At 37.1% G+C, this 26,455-nt stretch overlaps 1 protein-coding gene across 9 annotated transcripts in view; it reads left to right on the top strand.

Annotated features, from left to right (window-relative positions):
• The window catches only part of LOC136864547 (serine-rich adhesin for platelets), a 709,539-nt gene that overhangs the window by 297,716 nt on the left and 385,368 nt on the right, over positions 1–26,455 (top strand). For 7 of the 9 annotated variants that reach the window (XR_010859329.2, XM_067141675.2, XM_067141673.2 and 4 more), the window contains exon 5: positions 24,133–24,270. The exons of 1 other annotated variant lie outside the window; for it this stretch is intronic. Coding sequence is in view for 7 of the 8 variants with exons in the window: in XM_067141675.2 (XP_066997776.2) it covers positions 24,133–24,270 (138 nt within the window). In the remaining variant the exon portion in view is untranslated. Of the gene's footprint in view, positions 1–24,132; positions 24,271–24,543; positions 24,673–26,455 lie in introns of those variants that run through there. One more of the 9 variants, XM_067141677.2, reaches the window with a different exon arrangement.

The raw sequence follows: 26,455 nt of genomic DNA, 5'->3' as shown, positions 1-26,455 counted from the left end.
CTTCCAACTAAGACTGATTAGTGGCTCCTCGACAATCACCAAGGTCACTGCTACAATTGATAAGACTGATTAGTGGCTCCTCAACAATCACCAGGGTCACTGCTACAATTGAGTATGTAACGTATTTACTGTTCTCTCCTCTTTACATCGACAATTATTTGAATTATGTGATCTGAGGCGTTACAAGAAAGGATTAGATATTCTAATTATTTGCCTTCCTCTGCCCATACCTTCTGTACAATCTATTATGAGTTCACCAGACTTCATCAAAAGACTGTTCTTTTTTCAATTTTCTGTCTGATTCTAAGATTTTTATTTTCACTCCAGAATTTTTCTGTTCTTTTATATTTTTTAAATAAGATCCATTCTCAATGAACAACAGATTACATCAAGTACAATGTCTTGTATTCCACTTTTTGGCAAGCTGAACTGCTTCCAGAACTTAATGAAGTGTGTTGATACTGTACTGTGTGGTTCAAGCATAAGCCTGCTTAATTCAATCTCTTGTAGATGGTATTTATTTTTGTAGAAGTGGGCTGTCATTTCTCATTATCTACTCCTCACTTAACATAGTATCAGGCACAGCTTTTTGCACCAATGTAATGTACAGACATAGTTACGAAGTAAGTGATTAAAAGTAATTAGATTACTTGTAACAGATATTTTTTATTTTTATTTGTAATCAATACTTTTTACATCATGTTATTTTTACTTGTAATTTACATCTTGAAATAAAATTGTAATAGTTACATTCCAGTGATCTCTATATATCACGTTGAAGTAGAAAAGGGAAGAAATTAAATATCGGCCAAAGTTTTTTTTTTCCATAAAATTGACATACTGATTAAAAAAAAAAGTTTGTAAAGAAGTTGATATAATTAAAAACAATTTTGTTTTGTGGATGAACAACAATATTTTACATGTCAAGAACTTGTTTAAAAATTCACGCCAGAAAAAGCTTTCGCTCCAATTGTTAGTCTTCCACTGGGAATACGAGATGCATCCTGATTTCTAATCGATCGATATCAATTTGTTTGTGTTGAACGAGAGGGACTCTTGGTTAACCTCGCTTGTTCTATAATGCATTGACCTTGTTTTATGACCTTATTGTCTTGTGTTTAAAAAAAAAAAAATCTTTTGTTCTTCTCCACGAATTACAAAGCGTAAGTCGTGTGAGTAACAGAATAACCTGTGAATTATGTTTGTTGCTTAATTTGCTTCATATTTATTGCCACGTTGTTTTGAAGCTGAGGTTATTTAGTTGTGGAGTAACGCGAATTGTGTTCATTGCTTATTTAGTCTTATGGTCATGTTATTTATCAGTAATCAAGAGTAAATCTATAAAAAAACCATTATTGTCAGGTGTTTAGAGAAACCTGTTCTTTGGGTTTCCCATGTATACTGAAATCTGGAAAAGGAGACAAATTTGCATTTTGTACTGTGTGCTCTTGTGATATTAACATAGCACATGGCACCAGAAATGACTTGACTGATCATATAAAGTGTGTTACATATCTTGCTAATTTGAAATCTAAGTGAGAAAATCAGAAATAAACAGGTATTTTGCCAAACCTGGAGATAAAGTTTACGATGTAATCAAGGCCGAGTGTTTACTTCTTTTTGCGTGAAACACAACATTCCATTGGGTGCAGCTGTTCATGCAGGAGCTTTGTTCAGAAATATGTTTCCTACCTCGTAAATCACAAAAAGGCATGGTTGTGGTCGCACAAAAACAATGTGTGTCCTGAATGAAATGGTGCGTACTGCAACACAGGACATTGTTACTTGTTTACAGAATAGCCCATTTTCTTCGTTGACAGATGGAAGCAATAATACAGATTCCAAGTTGTATCCCATAGGGGTTACTTTTTATGATGCTGCTCGAGAAAGTATCATAAGTACTGTTCTATTGGTACCAGCATTGGATGGACATTTGACAGGGCATAACATAGGAAAGCTGTTATTTTTCAGTTGGGATTAAATAAAGTGCCAATTAAGAACTGTCTGGCATTCTGTTCAGACAGTGCTCCTTTTATGATCAGACAGAAAAATGGAGTTCTGAAAGAAGCTCATCAGGATATTTTTGGCATTGGTTGCAGCTGCCATCTAATGAAAGTTAGCTGCTGAAAAAGCTGCTGGAACTTTACTACTTGGAATTGATGAGATTCTTATTGATATTTTCTGTTACTTGGAGAAGTGTGCCAAAAGAGAAAAGGATGTCTTCAAACATTTCAAAGCATGTATTGAAAAAAGCAAACAAAGATTGACACGTGTGCATAAGATGATTATCCGTAGCCAAGTGTTTAGACAGATTATTAGATCACTGGGATGCACTTCTTTTATTTTCTAAAGGTGAGGTTATAGTACGTGCTCCAAATATTTCTGCTAGTGTATCTCTCTTTACTATTCTCAAAGTACAACACTGTAGATCTGATGACAAACAAATGTAGAGAGTTTGTGATTCCTCGTCCTTATCTTCTGCCAAAAGAATAACATGTTCTTACAAACGTGACTCACTCGTTCCCAGAAACGTAAATCCCACTGCATCTTGTGAAAAATTGCTGTTTGTTTCTTTCCTCTGACCTAAACAAGACATTTTGTCCTTTTTTTACATGTGACTATTCCATGATTTGATAAGATCAATACGTTCCTTCATAGTGCTTCCTCACGTACCCATGTACTGTTTGATTTAATGATGGATGTATTGAAACAGATGCTTATCAAGTTTGCCAAGCCAAGTGTAGTTAACTGGTCTGCATTGCTTGATGTCCAATACCACCAATCCAGTATCAGAAGGATATTGTCATTCAAACCTCAAACTTGGTTAAGACGCTACAAGATGAAGACAAATCTCTCATTTTCTTGTCAGTCAGAAACTACACAGTTCAAAAAAATTAGGGGAACATGTTTTCGAACGTATGCCATGCTCCACAAAACAGTACCTCACACCCAGGTATATTACCAGCTAAACCTTTATTCTTTACCATTGAAATGTACAAAAGAACGTCGATAGATTCACGTTCATTTTCAGAATACAAATGGAAATGTCCAAATAGGGGCGAAAACAAAGTGATAGATGTTTTTCAGAGTGGATTTTTATCACACTTGGAGATTTTCGGTATAGTGTATGTCCTCCACGAGCCTTTATCACAGCTTCGCACCTACGTGGCATGCTCCATATAAATTGACGGAGGTCATGTTGCGGTATCAGGTCCCAGTCTTCAATGAGAGCCTGTTTGAGGTCTTGGAGAGTCTGTGGTGGAACAGGACGCCCACAAACACTTCTGTCAAGCCTATCCCACACATGCTCAATGGGTTTACGGTCAGGACTCGCTGCTGGCCATTCCATCTCTTGAATGTCCAGTTCTGCATGCTACTTGAGCCCTGGCATTGTCCTGCATGCGTACAAATTCAGGGCCAACACCATACGCAGCAACCAACACATGGTGTGGCAGTATCTGCTCAATGCACCCCACAGCGGTAAGATAACCACGGACGACAACAAGATCCATACGGCCGTCAATACTGATGCCACCCCACTCCATCACAGAACCTTGGTCGCCTTCCTGGACGACATTTGGCATATACTGCTCACCACGTGTCTCCATACACGTTGACGTTCATCACGCTGTGTCTGGGGAATCTGGATCATGATTTATGAGTTTCAAGTCCGTATTGACAGATTACACTTACACAGATAAGAAAGGATTTCCACCTTATCAATACTATTTATTGAAAAAAAAAATTTAACTTACAGTACCGCGACCTTATCGGGTCATCACCAGCTGAACATAGTTTTGTACCTTTGTATATATGTTAGGCAATAATTTACATTACTCTGTCTAAAGGGAGATGCCATGAGGAAACAACATATCTGAATGTATCCAAATTGGGCATGCTAAATGTTAATTGAATATATGTTGTTATTTAGGGTACATGGGTGTAAAACTGTCTTCTTTAAGACTTGGAATTTGACTATGCGACCTATTCTAATACTGAAATCTAAGTTGTATGTATAAATACAATAAATACATTAAAATACATTAAAACATGTGTAAAAACTCTTCATGGGTTTGAATATGCGTGTCTTGCGTTTATCTTCATTTGACTCCTGTGTTAGAGTTTTTGTCCATAGTTGTGCATCAATTGATGCTTGTGATTGTAGGTAATGATGTGAGTTTCTTAAAATGTCCTATTATTTGCTTAAAAGATGTCTTCATATATACATATAATAAAACACTTTCGTTGTTAACAAGTTCCGGTTATGTGGATAGAGGTAGGTATGTGCAGCTCTGCTGTAAGTGGAGTCTTGTTCTTTATGTTAAAAGCAGATGATGTGGTCTTGGTCATTCATGAGTTGTTTGATATTAGATTATGGTGGAGGCTCCTTCCTCATCTATACCTGTGTGCTGGTGTTATAATTATCTGTGAAAGATAAAATAAAGTGTAAGTAATGAATTGTAAATTGAAGGAATGCCTGAGGGTGTGTGCTGATGTGGATGTGTACTTACTATTGTTGTCGTGGCTGGGTTGCGTTCGATCTGAGAGCTTGCCGTGTACTACTAAGCGTTCGCTTTGGGCTTGAGTCTGCTCTTGTGAGGGGAGTGAGCGGAGGGGTAGGGGGAGTTGCTGTTGTGGGGGTATGGGTAGAGCTGGGCGTGTCTTTCGACGGTTCTATGGCACATGTTATGTTCTGTTTATTAATTGTTTTAAGGTACGGAAGTCTTTTTTTTTAGGACAGGGATGCCTTTATTTAAGATAATATTAGTTTTTCCTGTAATTTCATTTATATAGAAATTGGGGTTAGCTAATTGATCTAAGGATATATAAAACTCTTCTGTTATATTGAGCAGGGGGCCCTTGGGATTTATATTTAGTATTTTCATGTCATTTTCGGTGTTTGTGAAAATGTGTTTATATTCTTTGATGTGCTGGCCTATTGCAGAAAAATGACAATCAATAGCAACAACAAATACAACCAATCAGGAGTATACCGCATCAAGTGTAACAATTGTGAGATCAGCTATATTTGACGCAGCGGAAGGAACTTCACTATTCGATATAATGATCACTTAAACGCTATAAAGCATAATCATTTTTCCGCAATAGACCAGCACATCGAAGAATATAAACACAGTTTCACAAACATCAAAAATGACATGAAAATACTAAATATAAATCCCAAGGGTCCCCTCCTCAATATAACAAAAGAGTATTATATATCCTTAGATCAGTACGCTAATCCCAATTTCAATATGAATGAAATTACAGAAAAAACTAATATTATCTTAAATAAAGGCATCCCTGTCCTTAAAAAAAAAGAGAGAGAGAGACTTCCGTACCTTAAAACAATTAATAAACAGAACATAACACGTGCTATAGAACCGTTGAACGACGCGCCCAGCTCCACCCCTACCCACACAACAGCAACTCTCCCTACCCCTCCGCTCACTCCCCTCACAATAGCAGACACAAGCTCAAAGCGAACGCGAAGTAGTATACCTGAAAGCTATGGTCAAATGTTCCACCTTTGCAATACAAGCAGTTTTTTATTTAATTATTTAAATAACATTAAAAAAATAACGGAACATGTTTCATCTATCTTGTAGACATTCATTTTATGCAGTTCGAAGTAGTACACGGCAAGCTCTCAGATCAAACGCATCCCAGCCACGACAACAATAGTAAGTACACATCCACATCAGCACACACCCTCAGGCATTCCTTCAATTTACGATTCATTATTTACACTTTATTTTATCTTTCACAGATAATTATAACACCAGCACACAGGTATAGATGAGGAAGGAGCCTCCACCATAATCTAATGTCAAACAACTCGTGAATGACCAAGACCACATCATCTGTTTTTAACTTAAAGAACAAGACTCCACTTACAGCAGAGCTGTATCTATCCACATAACCGGATCTTGTTAACAACGAAAGTGTTTTATTATATGTATATATGAAGACATCTTTTAAGCAAATAATAGGACATTTTAAGAGACCCTCATCATTACCTACGATCACAAGTACCAGTTAATGCACAACTATGGACAAAAACTCTAACACAGGAGTCAAATGAAGATATACGCAAGACACACATATTCAAACCCTTCAAGTGTCTTTACACATGTTGTTTTAATGTATTTTAATGTGTTCAGTATATTTTAATGTGTTTATTGTGTTTATACATACAACCTAGATTTAAGCATTAGAATAGGTTGTACAGTCAAATTCCGAGTCTTAAAGAAGACAGTTTTACACCCACGTACCCTAAATGACAACACATATTCAATTTACATTTAGCATGCCCAATTTGGGCACACTCAGATATGTTGTTTCCTCACGGTATTTCCCTTTAGACAGAGTAATGTAAATTATTGCCTAACATATATATAAAGGTTCAGCTGATGATGAGCAGATAAGGTCGAAACCGGTACTGTAAGATAATTTTTTTTTTTTACAATAAACAGTATATTGATAAGGTGGAAATCCTTTCTTACCTGTATAAGGGGAATCTGGACTCGTCTGTGAACAACACAGGTCTTCATTGGCGAAGTTGCCAGTTGACGTGGGTACGGGCAAACAGAAGGCGAGCTGCGCGATGTTGCTGCGTTCAACAGGGCACTTGAACAGGACATGTGGGTGGTAAGGACACTTCTTAATCTGTTACTTACTGTCTGGTCATACACCTTGACTCCAGTGACCCTTCTGAGGTCTTATTGCAGTTCTTTGGCAGTTGCTGAACGACGTCGCAACGCACAGATGGTCAGATATCGGTCATCCTGTGGGGTTGTCATGCGTCCACGACCTTGTCCAACACTCCTTTTGAACTGGCATGTCTCATTGTAGCGATTGCACAAGTGGTGAATAACTGACGGAGAGATATTGAGATCCACAGCAACACAACGAAGAGTCCATCCTTCCTGGATTAAAGTGACGGCCCCTGCGACTTGAACCTCGTTACGATGTCTCTGGGATGTGCTGGTTGATGTACAATGTGCTCAAATGACCAAATGACCACAGTAGTCTGTGTACCTCACGACGACACACAGACGCACTGCTATTCACTTTGTTTTGAGGGGTCACCTGACAGTTTAATGCATGGCTATGCCTACAGATGGAGTATAACTTTGATTTGACATACCCTGAGTAGCTAAGGTCTCGAGGTATGCTGTACGACCATTGGAACCCCTTACACCAAATTAATGTTCACATACCAGATATTACAAAACATGTTCCTCTAATTTTTTTTGAACTGAGTATTTCTATTGAGCCTGTAACTACATGGTTAAAAAGTTCCCTTTTAAGAATGGGCTAAAACATGCACAGGTTACTGAACTTGATGCCATTGAAGAAGCACAGTTTTCTTCTGTTAATTTTTTTTTTGGAGAAGTTTCCTGTTATTTTGTGGGAAAGAAAACATGAAATGAGTTAACGCTGTGAATGAACTCCAAAGCCAGTTTGCAGCTCTTCAGATATTAATAATCTTGACCGTAATGGTCAATACATAGTACAGACTAGGCGGATTATCCATCTCTCTATTCATTGCTCTTCAGATACACGACTTGTGTAGTGTTGTAAGTAACCAAGCTACAAATGATTCAAAATGGGCACAGTTGTTGAATATCTGTGGATCTGATGGAAATTATCAATATGGCAGGATCTCTAGATTCATGCTACCTGTTCTTACCATATAACATAGTGAGGCAGAGTATAAACAAATTTTTAGCCTGATTAAGAACAGGACACAGTTCAGGTCATCATAATCAATGAAACTCCGAAAGCCATTTCCGTTTTGAAGTCCTGAAGTATGTTACACACATTCTATTGACTTTCTGAAGAAAGCAAAGCAAACCACAAATTTAGCTGTTAAATCAGACTGAAATATGTACATGTGATGGTGTAAATAATGTAAATAACTTGTGTACATTATAATTATGTGCAGCAACTTCAAATTTTTTGCTTAGGTATGTGCATAAACAAATTACGTTTTGTAAGTACATTTCATTGATGCATTTTAATGATGTTTGTGTTAGTTTAACTGAGGTGAAATATTTTGTCCCTTATAATGTCATCGGTTACATGTTGTGTTTTATATTAATGCTGTTGAACTTGTAATTAATTATCTGAAGTGAAGAAAAGTAATTAATTTTATCATGTTTTACCGCATTTTGGTACATTGGTTTCCTACCTATTGTGATGCGTGGGGATTTTACTGATAGTTCATTTGGAAAGTTGGCAGGTATGAAATTAAGTAGTGATGAAAATAATTTTATCAGTTCTACTACAGCAAAACAAGTTGCTTTACCAGTGCTGGATGAGGTACTTATTTATCTCTCCTGTATTTCCAAAGATGTCAGACTTATCCTGCAATATCCATCACTGCCGGGGATGTTCTTAAAATTAACATGTTGAATGCCAAGGTGAGCACCATTCCTGGGCGTCAGTCTCTTTCTTTACTGTACACATAATTATGTAGAAGAAAATAATTGAGGAGTGTGTGTTCAGACAGCGCTATATCCACCCTAAGAAAGTTATGGAAGAACGCAAGGAAACATATAATAAAAGGCACATGGAATGTCCCCATGATCCTGTATGGTACTACCTTTAACCCAGGAGTACTAACATACGTCATGTGTACGTGTACGCGCTACTCATTCGTTCGGTATTTTCCCTCTGTGTCTCAATATCTTGCCAACTTCGTGGAGTGCCTTCAGTTATCAGTAGGTAATTCATCACCACAGCATGCAGATGCAGTCATGAATTGCTACTCCAGTTATAGCGTGTTATCGGTAAGTCACTGCGCTTTTTTTTTTTTTTTTTTTTTTTTTTTTTTTTTTTTTTTTTTACATATATTAGTATTTCTGGATAAAATTGCTACATCAGATTTACACATTGTTAGCATTACCGCATCACATACTGTATGTAAAATTGATGTATTATAGTGTCTAGCATGTAAATACTGGTTCTTGTCTAGAGACAAGGTACAGTGACCTGGCATGTAAATGACGATTTATGAATTTGCGGATGAAGAGAGATCATGTGGTTTACATAACGCTTCCATCAGCTTTTTTTCTTGTTTTATTGACCGGTGCCGCTACTCATTGTAGCTCTCCAATTACTAACGTAAGGCTGGGTCAGTGTTGTTCCAGATATCATGGTGTTTCTAAATTACCGCCAGTACTGGGAATCGAACCCAGGCCATCTGAAAAACATCTTTACATCAAATACCTCACAGTGACTACAAGGGTATTTCCCTGCACATGTAGCATGTAGCACAAAAATAATAAGCGTAAGGAGGCGTAGACACCCTCGACCAGATATGCCAGAACATAAACTGCGGAAGGAAAACTTTTTTTTTTTGCTAGTGGCTTTACGTCGCACCAACACAGATAGGTCTTATGGCGATGATGGAATAGGAAAGGCCTAGGAGTTTGAAGAAAGCAGCCGTGGCCTTACTTAAGGTACAGCCCCAGCATTTGCCTGGTGTGAAAATGGGAAACCTCGGCAAACCATCTTCAGGGCTGCCGACAGTGAGATTCAAACCCACTATCTCCCGGATACAAGCTCACAACCGCGCGCCTCTAACAGCATGGCCAACTCGCCTGGTGGAAGGAAAACTAGACAATGACCTATCTGCTTTTTTTACTATATGATAAACATTGCCGTAGTAAACGCCTTTGTCATTTACACTCATCAGTTTTACAGACATAATCCCGGAGCCTAGAAAAGTCCCATGACCAATTGGAATTTATGCTTCAGTTGCACAAGATGTTGGTGTCTCCATGGCAATGACTAAGAGCTGGAGGATCTGGTGTGGGAATATTGCATCACCTAAGGGGTCTTTTAAACATGGCCCTTTGGAGAGCAGTCCAGAACGTCAGAGCCAGTACAGCAGACTGGAGGAAGTACTGCTACGTGTGCTGCTATAAAAAGAGGCGCATGACGACGACTTACTGTTGTAAATGTGGCAAGCCAGTCTGCGGAGAACATCAGGAAAAGTCATGCCTACAGTGCTAGGTGTATTACTGCTGAATTTAGTTATTTTAAACTTGTAAATATTTCGTTTTTGTTTCAGTTTAATTCATTGTTAAATTCTAGAGCACGATTTCTTAAATTCTTGTGTATAGAGACAGTTAGCTTTATTAAACTCTAAAGAATCTTGAAAATTTCAGTGCATGCAGATGTATTGTTTCATAAATAAAACGTTAATTTCAATTTTGGAATTTTTGAATGATGCATGAGCACAAAATTTTGATCGTGCATAAAATTTACGTATTATTAGTACTAAGCGACTGCTGAATAAGTTTAGTGTTCTAGGGTTAAAGGATTACATATTTCTGGTCTGGATTGCTCATGACATTCGATAGTATTCAGCTCCTTCAGTGCACATGGACGAAATACTAAAAAAAAATTGTGAAGTGTAAATAGCACCTTTTGAACAGACACTTCTCAGTTGTGATGTTATTTTACTGGATTTTAAATTCATCATTAGAAACACCCCGAGGTACTGCTGTGGCCTAACAGATATGTTACCGTATGATTTTGGCTAGATGACCAGTGTGGTACAACCTAGTGTTACTCAAGACAGTCATGTTGGCCATGAAAGCCTACAGCAATACAAGAAGTATTGTAAATACTGTAAAAAGTTTGATTTATGATTTTACGAATACACTTTTTTTTTTCCTTGCTGGGTGTTCGTATAAGCTATTTCCAGTTTACTTCTTACCAAATGCTCACCAATAATTTTGCTATGTTGTCAACAAAATGTTCTCAATTTAGAAAAGGCGAATGTGCTCATTTTTGTGCTAAATTTATGGGGTTAAATATCTCTTATCAGCCCAGTTGAATAGGTATTGGGGCTAGGATTTGGAAGGAATTGGTGTGGCCTATTGATAAGGTACAATTTGCCTGGAGTTAAAATGGAAAATGGGAAAACCATTGATGGGTCAGCGGCCGATGACCTAGATGTCAGGCCCCCTTTAAACAGCAATCTGTATCATCATTAGCGGCTTCCCCGACAGTAGGGCTCAAACCCACTATTCCCAAATCCCAAACTTTTGTGTTAACTAACCTGGCACGCCGAAGTGTATGACTAAACTAGTTGGACAAATATACTCGCATACTGTTAATAAATGGAGGTAGGACTAAAGACCTATAATTTGGTAACCAAGCACGCCAGGATTTGCTGTGAGGCCATAGCAATATGCTAGCATAGTGAAGTCAACAGCTTGGCGATACTTGGTACACCCATAGCCTCACGAGAAAGTCGCTCAGTGGTACAGTGCACCGCTCTGGCTGCCAACATGTTAAACACGTGTTCCTTCAAGTGCTCCTGTAGAGTGTCTTTTCAGCAAGTGTTCTTTCGCCAGGAGGTCGAGGCTTAGCATTGAGAATTTTAAAAACCATTTCTTTTGTAAAGTAAATCTCAAATTATTTGAAATGGGAAAATCAGTAACTAAAATAAAAATTGTAGACCTGATATGGGCTTTTGGGCTTATGCCGTGTCAAGAAAACAAGGTGAAATTCTTTACAGTTAACAGAGAACTTTGTTCTGCATCTTCAGAAGAAAATCTTGATTGTTTCCGAGGAAGTGTTCTACATTAATGAGGGTTTGAATTTAAGAATATTTTACCGTTGGAGAATTGTAGTGGTACACTCGTTCATCACCAGGTGGCTCGCTGTATGCTGGCACAGCACTCCAAGCGGGAGCTGACGACAACATTAAGCCCCAAATGAGATGTTCTATCACACCGTGCATGCTTGTGCTTCTACCACATTCGTCCCTGATTCTTCTGATGTCTTCTCCGATACTTTTCAAGCATGCACCTTGAGTTTGACCTTGTTTTCTTGACATGACATAAGCCCAAAAACCCATATCATGTCTACAAGTACGGGCCGTGACAGCATCGGTGTTAACATTAAAATAAAAATTTTCAGAAAAAAATAATTTGTCTCAAGTCTAATATGGAACAGATTGTCTTGTTCCACGTGCATGTGAATCACTCACACCTTCGATAACTTACTTGCAACACGTGGTGACAGTCTCAAGTCTGACTGGCAACTTATGCGATAATATTTACAGTCATGTTTTGTGATTGAAGCCAGTCTGTAATCGCTGGAAGTGTTCAGTATAGTTTACCAGTTATTTATTATGTGTTATACAAGTGTCATATTCTGTATGAATTAAGTAAGTAAGTAAGTAAGTCTGTCTCTGTTAACTCAGTATCATAGTGTCATATAATGATGTGACAAGTCGAATATTTCAACTCGTTTAACTCGAGTCAAACATGTATTCGAGTCAGCTCAAGGGACTTTCCTTTGTAAGTCGTGTAAAGTAATCAACGGGTGTCCAGATGAATCACAGCCGACTGCAATAAGACCTCATTCGCTGACGCGCTCCGGAGTCATCCGAGTCAGAGACATGAACTCGCCGAAATCATCCCGAGTAAGCTTGAGTGCTTGATCGATTTTTAATAAATGTTAGGAAGAGAACTCAAGTTCAGCTATCGAGTATTCATTCAGTTATAAAAATAATAGTTGTTTACTTTTGCATCCCATCTCATTCACAAGACATAGCGATGGTCGCCAACTCGAGTTGGCAGAGTTTCCGAATACGAGTTATTTGAGTTGATGAAGTATTCGACTCATCATTTGCTACATGAGGGCAAAGATACATAATATCGTGAATAGCCCCGAGTTCGGCTGAGTGCTTTCTGTTCTTTGATCGATTCATAACCTAAGCAAGAAACCAGTTACAGTATTAACCTTATTTTTACAAATTATTAAGTTTTTTTCCTTTAGCTTTAGTGTAATGTGTTACAGAATTAGTTTTCTTTACAAGGGATTTGACTATTATTTGGTTTATGTTTGAGAAGAACTCAGTATTTCTGTTTCCTTACTATTAATGTTTTCTTCAGCCAGTGTTAAAATAACAAGTATGTGATTTCTGGTAGAAAATACATTACTACTACGAATACAATTGTCGTCTTTTTCATGCCTCAAATGTGCAACGCACACAGTCTTAACATAGATTCGAGTAAACTCTGCGCACAAAGAAAACACTCGGGTTTCCTCACTCGCCTCCTTTATGAGACATCTTGGCATTTTGTCTCGCTCTCCTTACCCAGCTCATCAACTCGAGTTTCATTTCTCGCTTCTTTCATGAGATATTGCGATTGTCTCGCTCTCCCTGCCCTACCCGGTCGACTCGTCAACTCGAGTCCAAACTCGAGTTTGTAGTGTTTCCGAATACAAGTGACTCGAGTTGATGAAGTATTCAACTCGTCACATGGCTAGTGTCAGACTCCTTGGTAGAATGGTCAGCATCGAGGCCTTTGGTTCAGAGGGGTCCTGGGTTCGATTTCCATTCTTGTCAGGGATTTTAATCACGTCTGATTGATACTTTAGGGTCGGGGTCTGGGTGTTTGTGTTTGTCCCAAAACTTTCCTCTTCATATTCAGACAACATGCCACACTACCAACCACCACAGAAACACGCAGTGGTGATTACACCCCTCCGCGTAAGGTTGGTGTCAGGAAGGGCTCCCGGCCGTGAAACACTACCAAAAATCCCCATGTGGGATACAGTTGACTCCCACAGCCCCACAAGTGTGGGAAAAGCAGAAGAAGTAGTAGTTGTGAAATATGTAGTAAGATATTAAGATTTATTTATTTAGCAGTAATCTGCAATGGCAGGAAGGAGATGTACTGTGGCTTTGTGCTTAAATAGTCTCATTAAAATGAAGTGAAACCCCAAAAGTGGACACACAAAATGTCACACATTTGAATTAGACAAAAATGAATTAGTTCAGTGTTCCAGAAGAGACATGGAGTGGAATCCTAGAAATTAATTCTATACTTGGAATATTTTACTGTGACAGACTAATGAAAGGGACCTAACAGCAGAACTGTTGAAATTAGTTCCTAAGAGAACTGAAATAGACTGCTATGCTTTTTCTTAAGTATACCAAATGAAAAAGGAGAAATTGATTGAAGTGTTGTATGGCTGTTAGTGCCGGTAGTGTCCGAGGACATATTTGTGCAGGTCTTTTGATTTGACGTCCGTAGGTGACTTGCGCGTCATGATGAGGGCCCCCGTGCTGCAAAATTAACCAATGCTGGTTAAAATTCCTGACCCTGCTGGGAATCGAAGCTGGGACCCCTGTGACCAAAGGCCAGCACAATAATCATTTAGCCATGGAGCCGGACACCAAATGAAAAGAGAGCAAACAGAAGACCTGTCCGGCATCTCTTAGAAGACATGTCCATAATCCAAGAAGAGTGTTAGGAAAGTGTGACTTGGGTTGTCACATGAGAACTAATGTTTATGGCAAAATGTTTTAAAGCTCGAGATAAAAAGTGACCTTTGGTATGCACATGACCCCTAGACCATGGGGCCACATACTGGCAAACAGTTCCTCTATTATTCTCGTAACGACTGAGTGGACCTTGAACCAGCCTTCAAATCCAGGTAAAAATTACCGGCCTGGTCAGGAGTTCGACCGGGGGACTCACGGTAAGAGGCTGATTCTCTACTCCCCTGTCTCACGCCATTTTTACTGAGCAGTTTTGCAACCACATAATTTAAAGTTGTAATTAGATACCACTTCTATAAGGGAGAGTGGTACCTCTGACATCCAGTTTTAAAGGAAACGTACAGGTGAAGCCATTTTCGGACTACTGATTGAACTATTTCGTGTGAAATCGGACAGGCCACAAATGGTAGACTCCTGTTTGACTCTGTTGCCAATTCACTTTTAAAGAGATGTATTAGTTCAGTCTTTTAATACAAATCTATAATGATTTTATATTGTATTTGTATTGGTTTATAACATTACATTTTTGATTCATTGTATTTCAATAGGATTTGTATTAAGAGTGGGACTGAATGAGTTAAGGCTACCATTTTGCCCACAATGTATGGTAGACTATAAAGAGAGGTTTCCAAACTGCTGGAAAACTTCAGTAGAGCCAGTTGTGAGTCATTAGTAGATTACGATAAGGAAGAGGACATACTCGGATCTGTCTTTTAGGCATTCGGATTCTGGTTGAGCGTTCATTGTTTTATTCTTTGGACTGTGGGGTTCCAAGTTGAATTTCCTGGAGAATCATGGGATTTTAACCATGTATGTTTAATTCTTATGGCTAGAACAGCTGGTTATTTGTTCTGTCCCTAACATTTCTGCAACTCGCATATGATGCACCTCCATTACACAGCACACATTTTACTTCTTAGATGTTGCTCACTCTCATAGGAAGGTCTAACTTACAACGGCTCTAAAAAGCTGTAATAGTCACATAATATTCCTAACTTAATCTTACACATTCATGAGGAATATAATTTTATCATAAGTATGTGCTTTCAACTTCATCAATCCAAGTGAGAATTCAGGAAGTATACTTTCAAGAACATAGCACAGTGCAAGAGTTCTTATACCTATTGTTGAAAATTTTTGTACTTTATGTTATCGACTTGCCAAGTTGGTACGTGGTACGTAACTTTCTAGAAAGTTTTTATTATCCTAAAAATTAGGTAATTTGCACACCAACAAACATTCCTTCCTTCAGTTGTTCATCTCTCAGCTTTGGTAACTGCCTCTGGCAAACTAGATAACTTCATTATTCTTATCCACTCTTGCCTTCGCAACTGCTTCTTATATGTGAAGGATGAAGTAGTATTTTATTAGATTTATTCATGGGACATAATAATTTTACATTGTCCCTTGGCATCTCTCACTGGGGACCAGTAGTTTGCTGTACAGTATGATCCTAGTATCTCTATACCAGGGCTGTCCAACGTTCGTTTCTACGCGAGCACATTCACATGATAACTAAGGGTATGCGGGCGCCAGGTACGATTCCATTAATTCGACTACTGTTATCGGTACTACAACGACTATATAATAATAATAATAATAATAATAATATTGAGATATTTTGAGATATTTTATTTTTCCACCATCAAGTACAGAAAATGTACACTAGGTATTGTCAGTATAAATAAAAATAATCTATATACAATATCTTAGTAATTATGCCTGAGTCATTAGAAAAATTATTTTAGCTACCTATATTAGGTCAGTTTTTGAAATACCACATTCTAGATACTCTTCTACACTATAAAATGCCTTTTTCCTTAAGAATTGTGACAGTACCTTGTTAAATGCACTATTGTCTAATGTTCGAATAGGTAGTGGAAGCTTATTGTACATCTTGAGCTGTTGATAACAGTGGCTGTTTGTGCTTTTACTAAGCCTAGAGTAGGGAGTATCCAGATCATTCTTGTATCTTGTGTCGTGCATGTGAACTGTAGATCTTTCTTTAAATTTGGAAAGATTCTCTTTCACATGCATAATATTTGTAAGAATATATAAACAGGGAACTGTCATAATTTTTAGGCTCACAAAGGAAGTTTTACAGGAGTCTCTAAATTCTAATCCAGCAATTAGACGGACTGCCTTTTTCTGCCATATAAATACATTATTTGATGTGGGACAATTTCCCCATAACCTGATCCCATACAGTATATGAGGGTGAAAGAAAGCATGATAGGATGCAAGTAGCATATCCCGACTGATGCAGGTTTTCAGTTTTCGCAACAGATACCACACCCTGGATAATCTCTTACAGAGTTCTGACGTATGTATTTCCCAAGTAAGTCTTGTATCTATATGTAGGCCTAATAATTTAACAGAATTACGGCAGCCATTATTTACAGTGTGATCCAAGGTAAATATGATATTTTCTGTTTTAGTGACGTTAATAGTTAATTTATTGTGATGAAACCAGTTTTCAGCAATTTTAACAGATGTGCTGACTTGGTTTTGTAGTGTTGTGATATCAACATTACTGTTTACGAAAGTTGTATCATCAGCATATAGAACTGATGTGCAGGGAACATTACATGCTAGGTCATTGATATAGACCAAAAACAGGAAAGGTCCCAAAACAGACCCTTGTGGGACACCTGCTTTAACCGTTTCCATACCAGATTTTTTATCACTTATTACCACCATCTGTCTCCTTTGATGGAGATAGGATGCCATTAATTTCAGTTCATGACCCCTTACTCCATAATAACCAAGCTTGTGAATTAGGATTTCATGCGAGACACAATCAAAAGCTTTCGTCAGGTCAATTAATGTAGCACCTGTGACTGTTTTATTCTCAAAATTATTTAATATGTCTTTGATGACACATTCAACTGCTTTTATCGTTGAATGACCCTTCCTAAATCCAAACTGTTTGTTGTAAAGCAAATTATTTCTGGAAAAGTACTCGTCGAGTTGTATAAATATACAGGATTCAATAATTTTGCTCAGAATGGGTACTATTGTTATAGGGCGGTAATTTGATGGGCACATTCTATCCCCCTTTTTAAAGATAGGTATCACTTTAGACATCTTTAAACACTCAGGAAAAACACATTGTCTAAGCATTAAATTTATTAAAAATGTCAATGGCATTAATATCATGTCAATAACTGCTTTGATTGTATTGTTAGAGAGACCATAAATGTCTTGGGTACTAGATGAATTCAAATTTGTGACAATACTTCTGACTGTTTGCAGATTTACTTCCACCCACCTAAAATCATTATTCAATACATTTGAGGGAAGATCAAAGTTATAATAATAATAATAATAATAAATCTAGAATTAAAAATTATATGAAAATATTTTTACTCACATAATTAATGTGAAATCTGGCACTGCGCTGCAAGTTGAGGAATGTCTGGTGTGTAACTGGAACAGGCTGCTCTTAACGCGTCATCCAGGTGCGAGTCTGTCAGGTAGGATCGGTATTTTTTTATTATGTTCATAGTCGAAAACGCGACTTCACAAAGATAGGTTGAACCAAAACAAGATTGCATCTTCAGAGCAACACTGCGGGTAATGGGACATTTTTTACCGTCCACCAGAGTCCAGAAATTGCCACACGTTGCGTAGGAGGATTTCAAAGAAAGGTCTGACTGAAGGCTTAAAATTTCCATTTCTAATTCTTCAGGATTATAATTTTCGAATATTTCACACATCCTCCCTCCAAGCTCACAAACGTCAACAGAAGCGAAGAGATTATTGACAAACATGATCACTGGTTCAAGCATTGAAAACTGGCTAAATCTGCTACCAAATTCGGACCCAAGAGTTTCAAGATGTTTAGCAAGAGATGAAAAATCACACTTGCCGCCATTTACTGTATCTGCCATAGATTTCAAATTTGGAAAATGTGAAAGGGAATTTTTATTTAAATGGACAATCCATACCTTAAGTTTCTTTTCAAATGCATTGACAATACTTATCAAATCTGAAATATTATGATCTTTTCCTTGCAATTCGAGATTTAACTCATTTAATTTTGAGGTGATGTCTGCCAAGAATGCTACTTCGATCAGCCAAGATATATAATCAGGTTCGTGATAATATTTCCCAGGAGATGATTTCATAAAGTCTCGTATCTCATCCAACAGGCAGCAAAACCGTTCGAGTGTTTTCCCTCTCTAAGCCACCTTACGTCTGCATGAAGGATGACGTCACCATACTGCGAATCTGATATACTTAAAATATTTCTGAACAATCGATGACGAGTAGATGACGATCTTATGTAATTCACGACATGAGTCACAATTTTCATGACATGATCGAACCTTAAAACCTTTGCGCATAAAGCTTCTTGGTGAATAATACAATGATAAGAAAGAAATTTTGGAAGTCCATTTGATATAATTATGTCTTGTGTATGTAAAACATAAAGTATTGAATGCTAGAGGGAATTCTTTTTGAATAGACTTAAATGTTTGTTATGGCAGTTATTGACATGACTTGTTGGTTAAGGCCAGGATGATATAACGGTTTGTGAATACATATTATAGAGTTAGTGTTTATGTCAAAGCATTTGAAGTGGTTTCTGTCTTTATTTTCTCATAATGAAAAAATCATAGCACACATCTGTTACATTAGTTGACAGTTGAAAGTGCAAAAGTCTTTCAAGGATGGAGAAGTATGTGGCAAAAAATATACAAGCAGATGTAAGTATGCTGGTAAAGTGCTTTGAGAGGTCTGTGCATAGCTTTGACCATATTTCTTTGATATTTTTATGTTTATTCGCATGTTTTCAGGTTTTATTAGGGTTAAGGTTATGAACCATATCTAAATTATATTCTTTAATAGAAAAAATTACTTAAAATGTTTCTTTACACTTGTGTAATAAAAACATTGTTACTTTTACTCATAAAGGACCCTCAATAGCACATACTTTGGGACGTCTTCCACCAACACATTAGTAAATGAAACTCATCACTTCATTGCCCTTGCTCTTAAAATGAATTTAAACAGACTCTAGCCAGTCAGGTTCAGTGAATTCAAATACTGTACTAAGTAACCAAGGTTATTAACAGTGATGTCTGAAGTCCCTTCTGTGAAATAAAATAGCCACCTAAGAGTTATAACTACAAACTTTCATGGTTTTCATGTAGTTGGCAGTGTAGGGCTGTTCCACTCATGATTTGTATTGGTTGGCTATGATTTACTTTTGAAGGAAAAACTTACATTAGATTTTTCTTTGGAGATTATATAATCACTGGTTATAGTATACCACAACTTTGAAATAAACTGTGTGGCTGAAGCTAATCAAAATCTTCCTCTCTCCTGTAGTTTTGAGAATGGATGCAACCTCATAGTCTTGTAAAGTATAAAACATATTAATTTATTTTTAAATCCCCTAAGGTCTTTTAAAGGTCAGTTTTGAGGAAGGGAATATTGAATAATGTAAAAAAGGTAATTATGAAAAACATAGTCAATAAACACAACAATCTCTCTTTTTTAAAATACAGTTGAATATTGCTTAGATGTTCTGTTAAATATACCAAAATATCCACCAGAATCTTCAGTGATTTTACATCCATTATTAGCAGGAAAACACTGTTAACATGGAAAACAGTTATTTCTCTGCAACTATACAAGCATGCAGAATGAGTTGGACAGCTCTTGAACCACACCTATTGTTTTGCTTGTAGAATTTCATTCAGGGCATTACTGTTCTTTGTTGAGGAATCAGTGTTTAAGATGGGTACAGTTGGTCTTTTTTCTTTCAGTACCAAGTTTATCATACATAATACAGTAGTCTTCAAAGAGACTTCACGATTATTGTCCACTTTTTGGATTGCACAGTAGTCTATAAATCCTGTGCTTCAAATGTAACCATTCATGCTTCCCATAACATTCTAATGGTATTAAATTCTGATATACAGTGAAACCTCGTTAGTGCATTCCTCATCAACAAGTTTTCCCACTTAGCACATCGTAAATTTGAAGTCCCGATTCTAGTCGTATTAAATCTATATAAAAATACCTCGCTTATCGCGTCACAAATTTTCGATATTAACGCTTAGTATGATCACCTTTTTCCTAGACCTGAAAATGTTACTGTATTTTCCCTGCTGAAAGAAACGTGAATTCCAACTCGGGTGAGAGCCGTCGCGACAGTTGCCTGATTACGGGAAGGCCTTCCTGAACTTCAACCATAGCGTATTGAAAGAGGAAGTGAGTGTTCTCTCGTAGTTAATTGGCGGTGTTGGCAGACTGCGCTAGTGTAGCTATGGGTGAACAGCGCTGCTCACGTTAATACAATACAAATACTATACAAAACGTACATGAAATAAATTCTCTAAGACTTACAGTTGCCAGAATGACCTTTGAATTATTCCCTTTCGTGTGCCATGTGTGTACATTCCAGGAATATTTGAATAGAGGAAGCTGGTAAACACACTAATTTAATGGCTTAATATTATCCTCTGAAAAGATTTGAGCATCAGTAATTCTGAAATGACTTACAAAGTATTGAGATATAGTTGAAACTGTTATGCATTTCACATTATCTAAGACTATACAAAAAGTTTCAACTCACCCTCGAAAGCGTTAGTTGTCCAAAACCTTGGAGGAAGAAAAAAGGTGTAATTCACCTCTTTGCCTTTATACAGCAAAAGAACGTTATCGTGGAAATAATTATGTATGCACTTCAAAATATGCACAGAATCAGAAAATGCCCACAATCGCCTTTGATGATCTGCTGGGTTTTCAATGGAGCATTTTACTTTATCATTCTTCCCTGAAATTCCCAAATTCATCCACGCCCTTTTACTACACTGACTTCCATCACATATAAAACCAATTACTTTCACCTCAGCTTGTTCCAGTTGAATTATGACCTGAATTATTATTTTTGACAATAGTTCTCCAGGAGTTGCATTCTTGCTAGCATACACTGCTACAGGCTGGATCCAGCTGTGCAACAAAGGGACAAACATAAATACAAGCGCGATTGGCAAGGACGTTCTTTTTGTCATAGGAAGTTTCACCTCCTAAATCAACAAAAATCCGTTAACTGTCAGTGTAGTTGTATTAAATCTAATGTCTTCTCTCAATTTCACTTCATCAAAAATCACTATACCTAGTTGCTTGTTTTCGTCTTGCTCATTTAAATAAAAATCTTTTAATTGCATTCACAGCATTTCCATTAATACCATAATTATATTTGAACCCTTTGCATAGTCGTCTCAAATGAGTTTGGGTAGGGAGAGGAAGTAACTCATGCTTCAAACAATGTCTGTAACCCTTAGGGGATTTGATTTTCAAAAGCAAACTATCTAATTTACATTCATTAGAATAGCGCATACCTTTCGGGCTGGTGCTACATTTTTTGAGCATTGTGTCTACAAGTATTTTTTGTTTCTTGCTAAGGAACTTAAGACTGTCTTCACCTTCACTTGACACATTGGCTTTATTTGCAATCTGCTTTAATTTAGCTCTGCATGCAGCTAATTTCCTTTTGGTTCTAATTAAATTCCTACCAAGTTTTTCAACTTGTCTCCTCAAATTTAGAATAGTTCTAGAAGTATCAACGTCACCATCAGCTACTTTACAGGGCAAACTGAAACCAGGTTCATTTATTTTTACATTATCTATTAAGTATTTTCGATGTCGAGGGAAAATTTAGTTCATTACATTCTAAGCTACTACTGTTAATATTGTCATTGCCAACATGTTCATTGAGTAACTCTCATTTTAATCGGGGTTTTCAAATTTTCAGGGACTAGCTTAAATAGGGCGGTAAGTTAGGAAAAATGTGAGGGAGAGCTCCTGGCTTTAAGCTCCACCTTATTCTCAGAATTTCAACTTTTCCCCATTAATAATAAACGAATCTACCTTTATAATAAGATCTTTTGAAAAATGACTCGCAAATCCTAGACTTATGCGTAAGCTGCATTTCTTTTCTTGGGATCACTCTAGTCTACTGAGAGAAATGCTCCTCATTTTCAGGTGGAGAGAAGAAATGTTTGCCTTCACCTGAACTGTAAGCAGATCAACACCCCGGCATAAAGCACGACGGCATTTTTACACTCACTATATTCCAAAATATAGTTATTACACTCAAAAAATCACGTCCGCTACAGGTAAGAACATGCGCACCCAGTATAAACAATGCCATCTTTTCACCCAAGCAATCAATGCGCTGCAGTGGCAAATCTCTGCACTGTAGCGACTAGTTTCTCAGTTGCTGTAATGAAAAGTGAGTTGAAGTGCTCTCACTTCCTCTTTCTATTCGCTATGCTTCAAAGTATAAGTTGCACTTTCAGGGAGCAAGCCGTTAACCTCAGGGTTGTTCAGTTTTGCTTGTCGGTTAGCAGCAAGATTCCTGAATAGCAGAGTGAGCCTGTTCGTGCTTGTATTTTGCATTCCATTCAGAAGGCAGAAATGTATTTTGTGTTGAGTGGTACAGTGAAGTGTAGCTAATATTAGCTTATAAATAAATATGTGGATTAGGAACATAATCGTGTGAAATTGACTAGCGTGGTGCATATTTGTCTTGTGATAGCCTAGTTATGGACACGGAAAATATGAAATTCCTTATTAACTTAATGAGGACAAAATTAAAATTGTCAGAAATGGACTGTCATAAGCGCGCAGAGGTTGCAAATGTTTAAACTCGCACCTTTGAGTTTTGACTCGATCACTCAAGTTGGTCAAAGTTTTATTTGATTCAAAATGATGTCCAAAGTTGTTCCTTGCTGTTGCGCATGGTCGAATGTAACCTCCAATTCATTATCTAAGAGTGTGACCAGAAAATGTTTAATAACCCACTGCTCCTAAATAAAAGGCATCTATTAACATTTGTTTTAGAAAGAGTGTGATCTGCAGCAATACTATTTTTTTGGTCCATGTGCACATGTTTTCATGTTTGTTGTCTGGTTCTTTCACACCTTTCAGTCTACCGGTACTTGTTATTTTATAATCCCCGGCAGAAAAGGTTTTCATATTTGTTCTCTCATGTTTTTTACACGTTTTAATACTTCCCTCTTATTTTTAGTAATGGTAGATAGCCTATAGTTTTCACTGTATCCACAGATACACAATGTAAAATGCCCTTACGTTGAAAAAAATCATATCTAGTGTTTCCAAATCCCTGTTGGATAGTTTTTATATTGTATTCATTAGTACGTTTTCTCTTTTAACTTGTCCTCAACCGAGCTCGATAGCTGCAGTCGCTGAAGTGCGGCTAGTATCCAGTATTCGGGAGATAGTGGGTTCGAACCCCACTGTCGGCCGACCTGAAGATGGTTTTCTGTGGTTTCCCATTTTCACACCAGGCAAATGCTGGGGCTGTACCTTAATTAAGGCCACAGGTGCTTCATTCCCACTCCAAGCCATCTCCTGCCCCATCGTCACCATAAGACCTATCTGTGTCGGTACATCGTAAAAAAAAATATTAAAAAACAAACAAACTTGTCCCGTTCAAAAAACGTCTTAACGAGGTTTGACTGTATTTGTCTTTTATTCTGTTACAATATATGATGCAAAACTCTTTATCGGGATATCTGGTTTAATACATATAATAATACGTTTTAAAAACTGAGTTCTCTGTTAAGATCACAGATTCATTAATATTTTATTACTGATAGGTATACTTTCCCTCATTCCATAAAATTAACTGGCATTCATGAACAATGTGACATTATTAGACCGTTGGTGTCCGTGAGAAGGAACTGTATAATATCAGTTTTAGAAACTGTGTTTGTGACCATAACATGGTTTAACTTTAGTGGTGATGTACATATTTTCTTTTTCAGTCGGGTGAATTTGTTGTACTAAAGATTGATCTGGGCAAGGAGTATCCACCTATTTGGAGAATTGATGGCAAAACTTTACTCCAGAAATATGAACCATTTGATCAGAATGGGAAGACACTATATAGGAACATTTCTACAGTAAGTTAATGCTACTGTAACAAATTATGTTTCTCATTGTACAACTCTTGCGCATTCCAAGCAGTGGAAGATGTTCAGCTTTATCAGATTATTTCTTACATATCCAGCTCTATGAATGTTAATGTTCTTTTGAGAACGTTTCAGAGAATGCTGCAGTATACAACTGAAATTAACAAACTTCGCTTTAATTGATTTATACTCACTTGTGCATTACTGTTCTGTGTTAAGGAATCAGTATTTAAGATGGTTACAGTTGGTATTTTTTTCTTTCAGTGCCAAGGTCTTCATACGTAATACGGTAGTCTTCAAAGAGACTTTACAAATATATCCACTTTTTGGATTGCACAATAGTCTGTAAATTCCTGTGGTTCAAATGTAACCATTCATGGTTCCCATATCCATCTGTTCAAATAGCAAGATGAGGAGAATTTTAAGCTTTGCTGGAAGTACTTCAATTTTCCCTTGTTTTACTTCTGCCTGGTTTGCAACATTGAATGGAACATATAAATGTTAAAGAATGCTTTAATTAACAAAGTTCTTAAGTGATAAAATATTGATATCAAAATACATTTAATAATAAACTGCTTATTAGATAATGGTTGCATAGTCCATACATGTATGTTGATAATGATTTCTTGTAACCAGCTTAAATAGCACTAGAAAAATATAGTTTTAAACAAATAATTAAAAGCGATATGTACCTTGATAATATCAACAGCGATCAAGCGAGTTGGATGTGTTGTACAGGCTGCGTAGCTGAAAGCTGGTATTCGGCAGATGATAAATTTGAATCCCACCATTGGCAGCTCTGAAGATAGTTTTCCGTGGTTTTGCTTTTTCACACCGGGCAAATGCCGGGGCCGTAATTTAGTTAATGCCATGGCCGCTTCCTTCCCATTACTAGTCCTTTCCTATCCTATTTTGACTAAAACCTATCTGATTACAGCATATGAATTTCATTTTTTGTTCTGTATTGACATACAATTTTAAGATATAAATTTTCAAAAGAAACTTTCTTAGAACATGTCCACCTATTCAGTACAATTGAGGTGATAGGTGCAATAACCACTTAAGTTAACTTAAATTGTTTGTGATTGTTATTCTGTAAAGATGTATGATCAAGAGGCAGATGATTTTAAAAATGAGAAGTTGAATGAAGGAACAGGTTTACAAATGCAGAATAAAGGAAAGAAGAAATTATTTCAACAAGACTCTTTGAAATGTGTAAAGTCAAGAGGAATCCTGGTGATAGCTATCTTATACAAGCTTTAGAACTTTTCTTTTCCAAAGTTCCATTCCTAAGTCACAAGGCACTAAATTCTCCATTCAAAGTATATGGTCCTTATGTATCAAACTTACCGGGCAAGTTGGCCATGTTGTTAGGGGTGTGCTGCTGTGAACTTGCATCCGGGAGATGGTGGGTTCGAGCCCCACTGTTGGCAGCCCTGAAGATGGTTTTCTGTGGTTTCCCATTTTCATACCAGGCTGTACCTTAATTAAGGCCATGGTCACTTTCTTCCCACTCCTAAGCCTTTCCCATCCCATCATCGCCATAAGACCTATCTGTGCCGGTGCGACATTAAACAAATTGTAAAAAAAAAAGGAAAAGTATTAAACTTTACGGTCGCTTGCGGTATCGGCTATGTAGATAGATAGATAGATAGATAGATAAATGTCTTTATTGGCGTAGTTAAGGCCGTTAGGCCTTCTCTTACACTAAACCAATTTGTACATAGAATCAAAGTTAACACTACCGTAATTAATACTAAGTATAGCACAGTTAAAGACAATCTAAATATTTTATAACAGAAATAAAATTCCACCCCAGTGAGATAAACATACCTACAACAATAATAATAGGCCTAATAATAATAATAACAGCAGCAGCAATAATAATAATAATAATAATAATAATAATAATAATAATAATAATAATAATAATAATAATAATAATGTACTAACACCGTCAGTAAAGGACTAGAAATGCACAGTTCATTCGTATCCTGCTGTACCTCTTAACGCTCTTTTAAATGACCTGGTGGTTGGTATTGCTCTGACGTCATCCGGTAAGCGATTCCATTCTCGGGCGGCAAACACAGAAAATGAGCTATTATATGTTGCAGTTCGATGGTGAGGAATGACGAGCAAGTTTGATGTTTGAGCCCGTGTACTTCTGTTATGCACA

The sequence above is a fragment of the Anabrus simplex genome, chromosome 2 (assembly GCF_040414725.1).
Source record: "Anabrus simplex isolate iqAnaSimp1 chromosome 2, ASM4041472v1, whole genome shotgun sequence".
In the NCBI taxonomy this organism is placed as follows: Eukaryota; Metazoa; Arthropoda; class Insecta; order Orthoptera; family Tettigoniidae; genus Anabrus; species Anabrus simplex.
This window is presented reverse-complemented; position numbering and strand designations above follow the sequence as displayed.